Below are 14,991 nucleotides of genomic sequence, written 5' to 3' on the forward strand. Positions count from 1 at the left end.
TCGCTCCCCTAGAGACTCAACAGCCCCGCAAAAGCGTCCCAGCGATGTGGGATCGCCTTGTTGCTCTCGCTGAGGGGTTCGGTAAAGTTGGCGGCTAGCCCCGGACTGCAGGGAGCCCCCATTTCTGGGGCACCAGCGAGCCGGGCCGGGATACCCCGTCCCGGGGACGGAACGCCCGAGAGCTGTGGGCCTAAGACAGGGCAACCCCTGAGCAGCACCTCTTCCCCCGGGCGCCAGCCGCCCTCCTCACCGCTTCGCGCCCCGTCCCCGGCTGTGACAGAGGGTCCTCCCCCCGCTGCGGTGGGGGGGGGGGGGGCGGCCCGGTGGTCCGAGGGCGGCAGGTCCGGCCCTTTCCTGCGTGTGTCAGTCACTCGGCGGGGGGGGAGGGGAGGCGCTGAGCTCCTCGACGGGGGAAGGCGGGCGCTGCACACACCGGCCTCCGCCTCTCGGAGCGGCTGAGCCGCGGCGGGCGGGCGGGCGAGCGAGCGTGCGGTGGGGGGCGGCGCTGCGCTGCGCTGCGCAGGCCGGCGCGTTCCGGGGCAGGCGGCCATGGCGGCCGGCGAGGTGGAGCGGCTGGCGGCGGACCTGAGCGGGGCCGGCGGGGATGAGGAGGAGGAGTGGCTCTATGGCGGTACGGACCTTCCTAGGCCCCGGCCTGGCGCGGCCGCCGCGCGTTTTCAGGCGCAGTAGCTGGAGAGAGGCCGGAAGGGGAGCGCTAGGCCCCAGCGTGCGCGACAGCCGCTTTCCCTCCGCCTAGGCCGGCTCCCAGGGCCGGGCCCGGCCGCTGCCCCCGACCGCGTGCCCTTCTCCCACACAGCCGCGCCGGGGGCCGCTGGGCCCGGCCTGGTGGTGCGGGAGCCACCTGCTAATGCGGCCGGGCGGGGGGGCCGTGCGCGGCGCAGCCAAGGGCTCTTAATAACCAGTGTGACCCCCCCACCCCAGCTGCGGCACTGGGCTCTCCGCCCCATTTCTTAGGGCCTCTGTTGCCTGGCCGCCTCTCTTTCCTTCCCCGCCATTGGCCTAAGGTAGCTGTTGGGTGCTCCCACAGATACCCCTCGCCCGTTAAAGATTCGTGAGTCTCAAGACTTCTTGTTGTTTCCTGGGCTTGTGATTTTTCCATCCCTATCTTATTCAGGCACTTCTTACCTTGATGTAACATGTGCATGTACTTCCCAGTGTAACTTCCCACCCTGTATATAGTCACTGTGCCTGTTGGCTTCGGAGGAGCTAAGAGGAGGCAGCTTGAACACTGGATTCATCTAGTACTACCGTCTATAATCTGTACCAAATCCATTCTTTTTGGACAGGAGGGTTAGATCAGATGCGTGCATGTGTGCTAAGAGGCATTTCCTTTTCTGACCCCTCATAGCATCTCACATACAGTAAACCCTTGATTTAATGGGCCAATGGGGGGGAGGGACATCCATTAAATCAGAGGGTTTACTATGACCCACCCCTGTACCAAATATCTCTTACTCACAACCAGAGAAGAGCCACTGGAGTCCACCACTGCTGCTGGGAGCCCTGCCATGGGGGGTACTCCGCCACTGCTGGGGGCCCTGCCATGGTCGGGGGCCCCACTGTGTGTGGCACTGCGTCCGCGGGAGCTGCAGCTCACTCCTCCACCAGCGGTGGTGCGTGTATATAAGTGCCATCTGCCCATATACATACACCACCCCTTGTGGGAGGCAAGTGTGGCAGCTCCAGAGGACGAGGGGGTGGCTGTGGCTCTGCAGCGTAAGTCCATTGGGGGCGGGAGGAGGGCACGTATTTAGGATTTTACAGGCTCTGATTGAGCAGACTTCAGGAACAATGGGGTCCTTTGTTCCTGAAGTCTACTAAATCAGGGTACGTAAAATCAAGGGTTTACTGTACTTTGAGGAAATCCTCAAATGTAGTTGGTATGGGAGTATAAAGTTCACATTTAGGGGACATTCCTGCAACTTTCCTTCATGCAAGTTGATCCACCCAAAGCCATGGCATAGCTTGCGTGAATAAAGATGGCAAGATCAAAGCCTTGTTTTCTGTCATGCCTTTCATATAAATTGTCTTTAAATTCTTTGAATTCTAAACACCAATAAACTAGTTTAGACAGTTCTTGTAATAAATTAAATTTTCACACACACAACTCACATTTCAATGTAATGATGCTAAAAAATGGTCAAAATGAAAACTGTTTTGAAATACTGTAATCTCTCTCCTTTTTTGTTTGAAATTTTTAGAGCTTGACTTCTTTGAGTGTGTCCCCCAGTACTGGGTAGACAGACTCACTAATAGGGTTTCAGCTGGCATGCTAAAAATAGTGTGGACGTTATGGCTTGGGCTCAGAGTGTGGACTGTCAAACCTAGGGAGTTGTGTGGACTTGAGCGTTTGAGCTCCAGCCCAAGCCACAACATCATCACTGTTGTTTTAAGCCTGCCACAGAGAGCCTTGCTAGGACAAGTGTTTTCCTTGACTGGCAGACTTGCTTCCAGCTGCAGTGTAGACATACCAATTTACCTAACCACATTAATGCTGCCTGCAAACCAAAACCCTGATACTGCAAAGGGTCTGTTTGTGGAGCTATGTAGGCTTAAGTGAGGTGCTGTCTCTGCAGAAAAGTCTGACCACACAGATGCAGCTGACGAGTGGAGGATCCACACATTTGTTTAGTAGTGCATTTACAAGGGATCATTGCTTACATAAAGTTTCTTTGGTATAGGATCAGCTTGCTAGAAACTCTGCTATTTTTGATTCCATGGTTTCTCATACATAATTCTTAAATAGGGTGTTTTTCTTTTGACAGATGAAAATGAACCAGAGAGACCAGAGGAACAAAAAGCTAGGTGGGTGTCTTGACAGCTGTGAGTCTGCTAATGTAGTTGTGCAAAGAATATATTTAGAACAAATAATTTCATACCTGTTTCTTGCAAAGTGATAGCCACTGGTAAGTCATTGGGAGTTGGACACCCACATTGATACCTTTGAACATCTTTGTGTCATGTGATCTGTCAGTCCAACTACCTGTTTAAGTGGTTTAACCTAGAACGATCTTTTTCAGAGCTTTTCGGTCTTAAATATTAAAGTCCATTTTTAGTTGTCATTAAATGCACGGTTATCAACATCACTGTAAAAAGGACTAAGATTTCTTTCACCTAGCTGTGGTTATACTGAGAGCCTACTACTGTGGAATGAGGGAATCCCTTCTTTCCCTCTTATATGGATTATTGTAGGAGTTGTAAGGATATTTTCTGTAATTTACATTAGTTGCTATAAAGATGCAACTTAATGTTTTAGTATAGAAGCTACAGTAAGCCCCCAAAATGCATGATTTTGAGTTGAGCTTAACTTGCATTACTGCGAGTTTAGCGCAGCTCAAAGCCACTCCTAAATATGCTGTTTTAGTGTGATTTTTTTTCCACTATAACCTATAGATAGGCTGAACAGAATTCATTTGTTTTTATTTTTTATAATTTCAACAGATAACATTGTTTACATTGGGCAATCAAAAAAGCTTAATAATTTGCAGTTACAGGAAATTTGGGTGGTGGGGGATCAGACAATTATTGAATGAAAGTAGATGTCGAAATTCAAAAAGCTAAAGATTTGTGAATCATTAAAATACAAATTTTCAACCTCACATGCCTCATGTATATACAATTATACTTAAATCAATAAATTCTGTCTGTTTCTACTATTTATTCATAGTGAATTTGTAAGAAGTTTAAGTCACTGGATACTGACTTGTAAGTTCTTAATTATGTTTTTATTAATGTGTGTGTACATTTAGGTTATCTTTGGAAGTGTGTATGCCTGTGTATAAATCCATATCTACCAATTAAAAATATCTGATCCTTTCAAGGCTGCTAAAATACCTGCATGAATGCAGTGAACTCTTTGATATCTGGTTTCCACTGGACCAGGAGGTTGCCAAATAATCAAATATTCTAGATAATAGAGATTGGTTATGCTGGGTGAGAGAGCAGAGGATTCTGCTGGCTGCACTCACATGCACCCCTCCAAGGGGCTCCTCTCGTGCCCTGTACACAAACCCCCACCCTGACTCCACTTCTCCTCTGCTCAGTGGATACCGGGCAGGAGCACGGAAAGAGCAGAGGAGCCTGACGGCTGTACTCACATGCAGCACGGAGGGATGCAGGGTAGTGCTGAGTGTGCTAGCTCCCTGAAGGGGTGGGTGTCGCTCTCGTGCTCTGTACACAAACCCCAGCCCCCATGCCTCTTCTCCATGCTCCATCCGGTGTCCGCTGACCAGAGCTACTTGACTGTGAGTTAGGCTGGTTATTTGAGTGTGCCAGTTACTCAAATACCAGTTAAACAAGAGTTTACTGTATATTCTGCCTTTTCCATCTTGCTAACAGCGGTGCTGAGGCTGCACTGGTCTATAACCAATGGTGAAAGAATTGCTAGTAATTCTCAGTGTGATCCAGGCCACAATGTGGAGCAGCTGTAGTAAGTGCTTAATTCTGTACTGGAAACAGCTGTTTGCAAGACTGGCCTTCCTTTATTAAATTCTCTGGAGCAACTACATCAGACTGGAATTTCTTATCGCTTCCCTTCAGGCAGGAGATGGGCCATAAGTGGCCCATGGGCTGGAAGCAGTTTGCCAGGGTTAACCCCTATTGGGCTGCTGGTGCTTTATTTGCTTGCTGACCCACAGGTATAGCTGCTTTCAGCTGCTTTTGGCCACCAATCAGTTGTCTTGGCCAATGGGAGCTGCAGGAAGTGGTGCAGACCAGGACACCACTTCCCACAGCTCCCGTTGGCTGGGAATGGTGATCCACAGCCAACAGGAACTGCCAATGGCTGTATCTGTGGACTAGCACGGTGTTTCTCAACCAACAGTACGTGTACCCTTAGGGGTACACAGGTCTTCGAGGGGTTACATAAACTCATCTGGATATTTACCTAGTTTTACAACAGGCTACATAAAAATGTTAGTAAAGTCAGTACAATCTAAAAGTTCGTTCAGACAGCAGCTTGTTCCTACTGCTTCATATGCCTTATGCTGAAATGTATGTACAATATTTCTATTCCAGTTCATTTATTTCATAATAAAAGGGTACAAAGTCAGAAAGTTTTTGGTAATGGTTTTCTGTGATATTTTTTCATGTTTTTGTAAGTAAGTAGTTTTTAAGTTAGGTGTAACTTGGTGGTATGACTCCTGGAAACGGTACAGTAAGCTGGAAAGGTTGAATGACACTTGTTTCAAAACCTGAGATATCTTAGGGCCTTGTTTCTCAACGGGTGGTACACGTACCACATTAATGTGACACTAGCATTCACTAAACTATTGCTTAATTGCTGCCTAATTATCTTTGAACAATGCTATTTAGGCCTCATCCTCTCCTCATTTTGTAGTGGTTAACTTAGCTTATGTTTACACTAAACATAGACATCAATGGCTGATACATGATGTTAGCTACGTCAACTTTGTAGCTAAAATTGACTTGTCGGTGGTTGACTTCCATGTCTGTCTACATGGAAAGTTGACGGGAGCATTTCTTTCTACACTCTTCCTATTCCTTGCCTTTCGTGAGGAGTTCAGAGATTGAGTTTGATGCTGGAAAGCGTCATTTCACACCTGCACAAAATGAAACGTCAGAAGATTGACCCTGAGCAGGTAAATTTTCTGCGTTCGTGTGTCTGTAGTCTTAGGCAGCTCTCCAGCAAGTATTCTGACTTCAGTGAAACCCTCTTTTGGGGACTTAACTCTCCCTTTGTGTATGGAGCCAACTTGAAGTTGTGAATTCCACTAGGTGGCTGGGGGCTTGAGTCCCCCTTGTGAATCTAGCTTTCACCATAGTCCTAAGATTTCCCAATCTTGCTTCCACTTGCTCCATTCTTTACTTTTTGTCAAAATGCCTGTTGTGAATAATGTGCTCGTTTTCTTAGGTGTGCAGTAGAAGTGTTTGGTCACATTTGGGTATAACTGGTAATGAAGCGAAATACTAAAAGAATACAGAACCTTCAGAAAGTTAATAAGCTACCTCTCTGTTCTGAGATTCACTGTAGTTGAGCATGTCTAAAGACAAATATTTCATGTTAATTGGTCCAGTCTCTGTGGCAAATAACCTTTGATATAGTTGTTACTTTTTAAGGCTTTCAAGTGAGCTCATTATTAAAGTCTGTTTTCTTTTTAGAGTAGTAGCTATGTGACATTTAAAATTACCAGCTGTTAAATGAGTTGGTTTCTGCAGTTTCTAGTCAATAGTACCACATCTGACTACAAAACAAACTGTGCTGATTGAGAATAATTGGCATCACTATTGGCAATATACTGAATGGCAATAACTAGCTCCTAACACCTAAAGTGACTTATTTCAGGTTGGAGAAGGTTTAGTCTCCATTCATGTAATTCCAGCATCATTCGAATATATTAAATATATATATATATATTCAGTTATCATAGAATCATAGGGCTGGAAGGGACCTCAGGAAGTCGTCATGTCCTGCCCCCTGCTTCAAGCAGGATCAACCTGAACTAAGTTATCCCAGCCATGACTATGTCAAGCTGAGACTTAAAAACCTCTGGGGATGAGATTCCACCGCCTCTCTAAGCAACGTGTTCCAGTGCATCACCATCCCCTGGGGAAGTGATTTTTTTCTAATATCCAACCTACTCCTCTCCTTCTGTAACTTCTGACCGTTACTCCTTGTTCTGCCATCTCTCACTGCTGACAACAGTTTCTCTCCATCCTCTTCAGAGCTCCCCTTCAGGAAGTTGAAGGCTGCTATTAAATCACCCCTCAGTCTTCTCTTCTGCAAACTAAATAAGCCCAAATCCATCAGTCTCTCCTCATAGGTCATGTGCTCCAGCCCCTTAATCTTTTTCGTTGCCCTCTGCCGAGCCTGCACCAGCACATCCACATCCTTTCTATATTGGGGGACCCAAAACAGGATGCAGTACTCCAGATGCGGCCTCAAAAGTGTCTAATAGAGGGGAACAACAACATCTCTAGATCTGGTTGAAATGCTCCTCCTAATGCAGCCCAATATGCCCTTGGCTTTTTTTGGCTACAAGGGCACACTGTTTACTCATATCCAGCCTTGCCTCCACCATAATCCCTAGGTCCCTTTCTGCTGTACTGCTGCTTAGCCAGTTGGTCCCCAGCCTATAACAGTGCTTGGGATCCTTCCATGCCAAGTGCAGGATTCTACTCTTCTCTTTGTTGAACCGCATCAGATTTTTTTTTGGCCCAATCCTCTCAGTCTGGATCCTATCTATACCCTCCAATGTATTTACTTCTCCCCCTATCTTGGTGTCATCTGCAAATTTGCTGAGGGTGCAATCCGGTCCCTTATCCAGGTCATTAATAAAGATGTTGAACACCACCGGCCTGAGAACCGAGCCTTGGGGGCACTCCACTTGAAACCAACTGCCATCCAGGTATTGAGCTGTTGATCACTGCCTGTTGGGCCTGACCATCAGGCCAGCTTTCTATCCATCTTAAAGTCCATGGATCCAGTCCATATTTCCTTAACTTGTGGGCAAGAATGTTATGAGAGACTGTATCAAAAGCTTTGCTGATGTCAAGGTATATCACATCCACTGACTTCCCCATGTCCACGGAGCCTGTTACGTTATCATAGAAGCTACTCAGATTGGTCAGGCACGACTTGCCCTTGGTAAATTCATGTTGACAACTTTTGACCATTTTCCCCTCTTCCAAGTACTCCAAAATGGATTCCTTGAGGATCCCTTCTATTATTTTCCCAGGTAGTGAGGTAAGGCTGACTGGCCTATAGTTGCCTGGATTGTCCTTCTTTCCTTTTTCAAAGATGGGCACTACATTTGCCTTTTTCCAGTCATCTGGAATCTCTCCTGATCTCCAAGTTCACAGTATCTCTTAAGTTCACAGTAGCCAGTGTGGCATCATAGTGAACAGTAATATGAAATGTCCAGGTTTGAATCCGAGAACCACTTTCAGCCCTGGTAACTAGCAGGTACAACTTTCATTGAAGTATTGGAAGTGTTACCCACTGAACTTAGCACTTAATTTGTTTTTGGTCTGATTGCCCATACAGAAAGCATCAGGGACTGCAGACCCCACATAGGAAATTGAGGAAATATTTTCAAGTACCAATATTCTTCTTTTCAATTATGGAGTAATTTTAAGTACTAATATTCTCCTTTTCAATTATGGTTGTGTGGCGCCTGTATGTTTTGTTTGTTAAGCAGCATAAACAAATGTGAACACATCTTTAGAAATTAAGTTCAGTAGTCATTTTTGTTTTCTCACAAGCAACAAAACACTGACTCACGGGTTAACTTGTTTTTACAAATTTTAGAATGACTTTAAAATAGATAATGCTTTCAAAACTGGTGGGCAATACAAATCAGGTTACCACAAATTCAAAGGCTAATCAGATGTTTCAAAAATATGCTATTGTGCCAGATAAAAAGGAAAAAAAAAACCTTCTGTAGACTTTTTTTTTTTCCTTTTAAAGAATTATACATTTAGGCAAATGTCTTTCATCATTTTAATGTCAGATGGGTCTTAACAATATAGTTATTGTAAAACCTCAGGAAAATACAAGGCCAAATCCTACTCCAATTATACTCCAAGGAAAAGGTCCCTTTGACTTCATTAGGTGCCGGATCCAAACCTGGAGAAGAAACTCTGAAAATATTAGCACATTTTGTGTCACCTCATACTATAAAGTTAGCATTGTTATTTCTCAGAATATTTTTGCTTAGGTGTTATCTAAAAGACTGCTGGGTCTTTGGCTATACTTCAACCTACTGCATCAGCACTGTTTCACTATGACATGTTGGTACATACAGTAACTAGCTTGCATTTTCTGTTTTAAGTGCTCCACCTCCTGTGAATGAAGAGGAAGCTGCTGAAAATGGTGTAGTGAAAACGGTAATTTTAAATATATTAAACATTATTTAATATGCTTTGTTTTCACTGGTGGCAATGACAATTTCTGAGACTAAAGAACTTCAGTAAAATAACTGATTTTTATATATGCATTTGTAAGTTGTCACTATAAACTTATTTTCAGTTCATTTTTTATGCGCAGAGCTTAGCAGAAATGTGTTAATAATATGAGTCAGTGTTTGCTGTGTGACTTGGCGCACATCTCATGCGTTAACCCGGGGTCATTGGCACGCGAACGGCTTGTAATGGGCAGCTCAGCCCTGCCGCTTCTCCCCCATGTAACCCGGAGCTTGCTCAAAGCCATGCCATCTGTGAATGAACAAAAGACCAGCTAATGCTACCAGCCACCACCTAAATGATAAAGCTCTACATATTAATTTATTTATAAATAAAGCTGTTGTAAATAGGACTATTAGTAATTTTAGAAAGCATCACTGGCAATCAGACTGTACAAAGAGGTCAAAAGGTCAAATTTCATCTCTTTGCCTGGTAATGGTCGATGACTCCTGTGTTAACCTCATGTAAGAATTATCTTTAAAATGGATCCAACGGTAACCTAACAGGGATGTTGAAACTTATCTGATGTTTGGAACATATTTTGTGGTTGTCCAGTTAAAATCACTGTGTAAATTCTCATTACCATTAGTGCTTTAAAGGTGTTCCCTCCCCCCCCCAAAATCTGATTTTGGAAATGAATAGTAGTTTTAATATTTTGGAGACCTGGAAGCAGCTAATTAGTACAATGTTTTAAACGTGTCTGTATGTTAATAATCATTTTTAATACCATCTGATGCACACATACCCTGTGCTCACCTACAGGAAATTCACTTATATGCCACAGAGAAGTCTTAATATACTGTAATTTTAATAAAATTAGAGTTATTAATGGAAAACAGGAAATAGGATGACATAGCTTACTTAAAAATTCTTGAGTAACAGAAAAAAAACAACATAGTTATTCGAGGACTACTTGTGGTATACAGAATAAGTTACTTGATAAATAGTATTCACCCAGCTATAGAGAAGAGAAATTGTGTAACTTATTTAATGAAAATTTATGATGTTTGAATAATGTACCTGAACATTGATTTTACCAGCATTCATATCTATTGGCATTTGATTTGCTGTGAATGTGTATTTAGAGATGCAGAGCAATTGGTCTCTCGCGTTCTTTCCATGTTAAGCAGATGATGATAGAGCTGAACCGTTAAGGACTAGGTAGACAAAAAGCCCTCTTGGGTAAACAAAACCAGTTTTTCTTTCCATCAAAACATTATATTTCCCAATTAGCCTGTTGACAGTCAAGATACGTAAAGATTTATTACCCCTTTGCATCCTGATGCCATCCATGTTCACATAGACACAATGGATGAGTTTGGCTTTCCTGTTAGGATGCTTTGTACTAAGCAATAAATACAAGATGTAATCCAAAAATTATAAATTAACTTATGTTTCCTTTTCCACCAGAGTTCTCTGGAATGGATGCTTAAGTCTGTGATATTTTAGTAAATGTCTGATTGTATCTTTTATATCACTGTCTGTTGAAGAAGGTGACAGAGGCTGAGGATGACAGTGAGAGTGACAGCGATGATGATGAGGATGATGTTCATGTCACTATAGGAGATATTAAAACAGGCGCTCCACAGTATGGGTATGTTATTTTCAGTACCTGAATATCAAGAGTTTGTCTAAGACTATCAGCAAGTATAATGTTTGAAATAGGAAACAACTAGTTTGTTCTGTATACTTCTATTTAACCTTTTTATCTAATTAACCAATTAAAATTTAATGATCAAACTTACCTGAAAACAGAAATCTGTAAAATAAGATTTCTGCCAGGAAGAAACGGCAAATGGGTTACATTTTTACTTTGTTTCTGAGAAACCATTGTGTTACAAAAATATGATGGCTGAGGCTTAGTTTTAATTAAGTAGAACTATAACTGAATTAGAATTTTGGATTAATATTTATGATACATTGACTTTTCCTTTCAAACTGGAAAGAATTCTGTACAGAGAACATAATGTTTGTTTTCAGTCTAATTTCTAGCGGACTAAGTGCGTACTAAAATACCATAATAGTTGTCATTTTTATCATGTTCACAGATGATGTAGTTGACTTAAGTATTGAGCTGGCAATCCTTAGAAATGGTCCCTCAAAGTTAAGGCTCAGGCACATGTTTGGGCTATGTAGAAAATGTTGCTTTATCACTGTCCTTTATTTTTTTCCCTATGAACAGAGAATTTCATTTTCTCTTTCTGCTCCTCAACAACAGGAGTGCTAAGTTTCCTTAAAGTTACACAGTTTTCCAAGTGAATTACATATGTTTGTAAGGGTTCCGAAGGAAAAGTAGCATTAAAAATGGAAAGTCTGCTTAGGGTTGCCGTTCATGCGTAGAATAAAATTGTGTTCATCTGTTGCCTACGACGATACCGAACAAAATTCTGCTTGCCCTTTTCACACAAGCAGTCACATTGACTATTTATGTGAATAGCACTAGTAGGGTTTAATGCTGTATGTATTAGAGTGGTACATTTTCTAAGCATAATTTACTGGGTTATGTAAACTATTACAGTCTCAACTTTAGAATATATTCGTCAATTTTGCAAAGTGTTTAGTATTCTAGAGCTTTTAAATATTTCAATTTTTAAAATAGCTAAGTTTATCAGATTGTGCAGTATTAAAAAATGCCAGCTCTTTGTCATCAGTATTTGTGATTGTCATTTCAACAACATACTGCATTCTCTGGAGCTGGTCATTCTTGGATAAGGAGAATCTGAAGAAAGGACAGGAAGGTTATTACATTATTAATGGACAGGGGTGCCCCTCTTAAGAGTGCATAGGATAATCAGCAGATGATACTAAAGCTTATAAGACTGAATACAAAGAATTTTAAATAAAATGATATTTTTTCTAAAGAGCCCTTCCTGAGCAGGGTTATTCTATGATTTTGTCACCCACTCCTGTTGTAAATTGATTTTATTTTTTTTCTGCATACACATTTAATTTAAATAAATGTTTGTACAGTATTTTTTTTCAGCCATTGATATGAGCTCTATAATTTTCTCAGCAAAGTTGTATGTTGATGCAGCATGTCATACCAGAAGAAAAGTGCTATTTGTCAGTCTTGCATTATCGCAATGCAAATTACTTTTATTTAGGAAAAGAACTAGAAAAAATGCAGCAGAGTGGTTTTCTGCAAATTGTATACCCTTCACCATGTTTAGGAGCAAATACAACCAGCAGGAATAAGCCACTTGTACACATTCTGGGGTAAAATTTGTTTACAGTACTGGACCTTTTCAGGTGTCACTGTTCTATTACTAGGGCAGCACTGTATCTTGTGTTTGGTTAATACATTTTTATATACGCAGTGGAAGCTCAAGATCTGTTTCTGTGAAGAAAGTTCTTTTGGCCTAATCTTTGTTCATTGGTTTTGTAACATTGTATTGTTAGTGCAAAGGTACCAGAGATTTGTTTAATTTGCAAAGGACTATTTGAGATGGTACAAAATAGCATTTCAGCAAAAGACGCAAGGGTATGTATTTGTTGAAACTATAGTAACCTTCTATTCAGTTTTGATAAATGCTTATTCTGCCGACTTTCATACAGATTAAATTATACTCAAATTATGAAGAATCTTTATCTAAAGTATTCTCCAATCCTAGACCCTTGGCATTCACTGTATCCCTTCGTGAGTCTCTCTCTCTCTCCCCCCCCCTTTTTTTTTCCCCCTCCTGCAGTTCTTGAGACTCTCCTATTTATTATGCTTTCTGTACCCAAAGTGTGATTGAGACTTCAGTGCCCTTTATTATTTAGAGAAGTTTTTATGGAGTGTTGGAGCTGTGCATGCTCTTGCTCCTAATTGATCTATCTGTTTATGCACTGTTTGGAGAGCTAGAGATGCAGAATGACAATTAAGTTTTGGTCCTCTTCTTGGTTCTGGATACTGCTAACTATTGTTGTCAGTGTTTTTGTAGCTAATTTCAATTTTCTTAATTTCTTGAAGTTATGGAACGGCTCCCGTGAATCTCAACATCAAGACAGGAGGTCGAGTTTATGGATCTTCTGGTAAAAAATGTTTACACATTTATAGTAATGGAAAATGTGATAAATGCAATAATCTGTAGTAGTAGCACGTGTTCTATATTTAGTAACATAATTTTTGTATACAGTTTCTTCATAGTGTGTTAATGAATTAGACAAATATAAAACCTTTAACATTTTGTTTGAAGCCTGTTAGCTTTTAGTGCAGAGGTCTCAAAACTGTTGTTTCCAAGACCCCCGCCATCCCCAAGGGTGGCCATCCCATGGCTTTCAAGCCATATGAGGCTCTTTGAGCTACTAAATGTGGCGGCTCCACAAAGCTGCACGCTGGGAGTGCTGTACATGGCTCTACACACACACCCCAGCACTTGGTGGGAGAGGCACACGGGGGTGGTGGTAGCTCCCGCAGCAGCTCTGGTGAGTCGCTGGCATCAAATTAGAGTGGGAGGAGCTGGGGGAGCCTGGCTGTGGGAGGAGGGGGAGGTCATTGAGCCACATATTATAAATTTATATATCTGTGTACCAACCTATATTATTTTTTTATATCTGTATACAGATATGTAAAATATAAACATGTAATACGTGGCTCTTTGCCCTCTATCCACTGCCATTTTGGCTCTTTGTCTCTAACTTGTTAGCCACCCCTGATTAAGGGTGTGGTGGAGCATAGCCAGCTACCATGTAGGGAGATAATGGGGACATCACACATCTCCACTGTGCTCATAGCTCTGCTCCAGCCCTGCAGGCGGGACGGAGGTAAGGGAGAGTAGGATCCTGAAAAGTTTAGGGGCCAATTCTGTAGTTTATTAGATCTGCTGATATGTTCAGAATTAGAGCCATAAAAATTGGATGGTTGCATTACATATAATTTATTGTAACATTTAAGGTAATACAAATAAAGAAAAATAATGTAAATATTATGCTATCAATTGTACAGCAGAAGTCCCTGGAGAAACGTAAGTTTGCCTTTGTATTTACCATCTATGTCATAAGGCACTTAAAGTGTAACACTTAGCCTCTATCGCTGATTTCTGCTGTTTCACTCTCAGCTCTTATAATTTTTTTTTTTTTTTTTTTTTGCATGCCCGTGGTGGTGAGTAAGCCATGACTACTTAGATAATAAGAGCTAAAAAGAGGATAATGGGTGTCATGATTTGGACAGGTGTCTTCCCGTGCTTTATGTCTAATTTAAATTGTGTACTGTCTGGAGGAGAAAATCCTCTGTCTGTCTGTAAAGCATTATGGGTATCTGTGGCACTATAAAATAATGATAGAGCTACACAAATTCATGAGCCAGTTAAGTGGCAGAAATATATGTGTGTATAACTTAAGACCCAATATATAATTACAAAATTATTGACATTTAGGTTACAAGTTCTTTGGGGCAGAGATGTTTACTTGACATTTGGAAGACAAGTATGAAGTGCACTACTGTTAAGTTGTCAATAATAAAATTTTAATTTTATAAATGTCATATGGAAAGTGTTTCATGTATTAAAATCCCTTTCACAATGTTAAGTTATGATTTTTGTTACTTTTTTTAGGTGCAAAAGTCAAAGGGGTCGATCTTGATGCACCAGGAAGTATTAATGGTGTTCCGCTTCTGGAAGTAGATTTAGATTCTTTCGAGGATAAACCCTGGCGAAAACCAGGTAATACATCGAGTAACATTCTTATTGCATAATAATGTACACATCTTTTGAAGTACAGGTATTCAGTAGACTATTTTGTGTAGCTTTCACGAATAGCAGATTAGTTAATCTGTCCGGAATGTTCACTTATCATGTGTGACCAAGTTTCCCATGGTCCCATAAAGTGTGCTTACCGTCACCAGTGCTGGCTCTCAGTGTTCTGTGCTATTGTTTAGCTGTAATGTACGCTGAAATGTCTTCAAGAGCCCAGTAAGCAGTGAAGGTGTTAATGCTGCTAGACAATATTGACCTCCCATAGTTCAGCAAATTCTCTGGTTTGGCATCAGCCACCATATGAGGTTACCAGGCTAGAGAGGTTCAACCTATAATATACACAATTATATTAGTGTTTAATTGTGCAATTAAT

The 14,991-nt window shown here is 41.8% G+C and overlaps 1 protein-coding gene across 14 annotated transcripts in view; it reads left to right on the top strand.

Annotated features, from left to right (window-relative positions):
* Positions 1-430: 430 nt before the first annotated feature.
* FIP1L1 (factor interacting with PAPOLA and CPSF1) overlaps positions 431-14,991 on the top strand; it is a 59,145-nt gene continuing 44,584 nt past the window's right edge. For 3 of the 14 annotated variants that reach the window (XM_074992771.1, XM_074992776.1, XM_074992773.1), the window contains exons 1-6: positions 434-631; positions 2,787-2,826; positions 8,814-8,868; positions 10,434-10,537; positions 12,896-12,957; positions 14,478-14,585. In XM_074992771.1, coding sequence (XP_074848872.1) covers positions 550-631; positions 2,787-2,826; positions 8,814-8,868; positions 10,434-10,537; positions 12,896-12,957; positions 14,478-14,585 — 451 coding nt within the window. In that variant the 5' untranslated portion in view covers positions 434-549. Of the gene's footprint in view, positions 632-2,786; positions 2,827-8,813; positions 8,869-10,433; positions 10,538-12,895; positions 12,958-14,477; positions 14,586-14,991 lie in introns of all 14 variants that reach the window. The other 11 variants (XM_074992778.1, XM_074992777.1, XM_074992786.1 and 8 more) reach the window with 10 other exon arrangements.

This window comes from Carettochelys insculpta, chromosome 4, assembly GCF_033958435.1.
Source record: "Carettochelys insculpta isolate YL-2023 chromosome 4, ASM3395843v1, whole genome shotgun sequence".
Taxonomy (NCBI): domain Eukaryota; kingdom Metazoa; phylum Chordata; order Testudines; family Carettochelyidae; genus Carettochelys; species Carettochelys insculpta.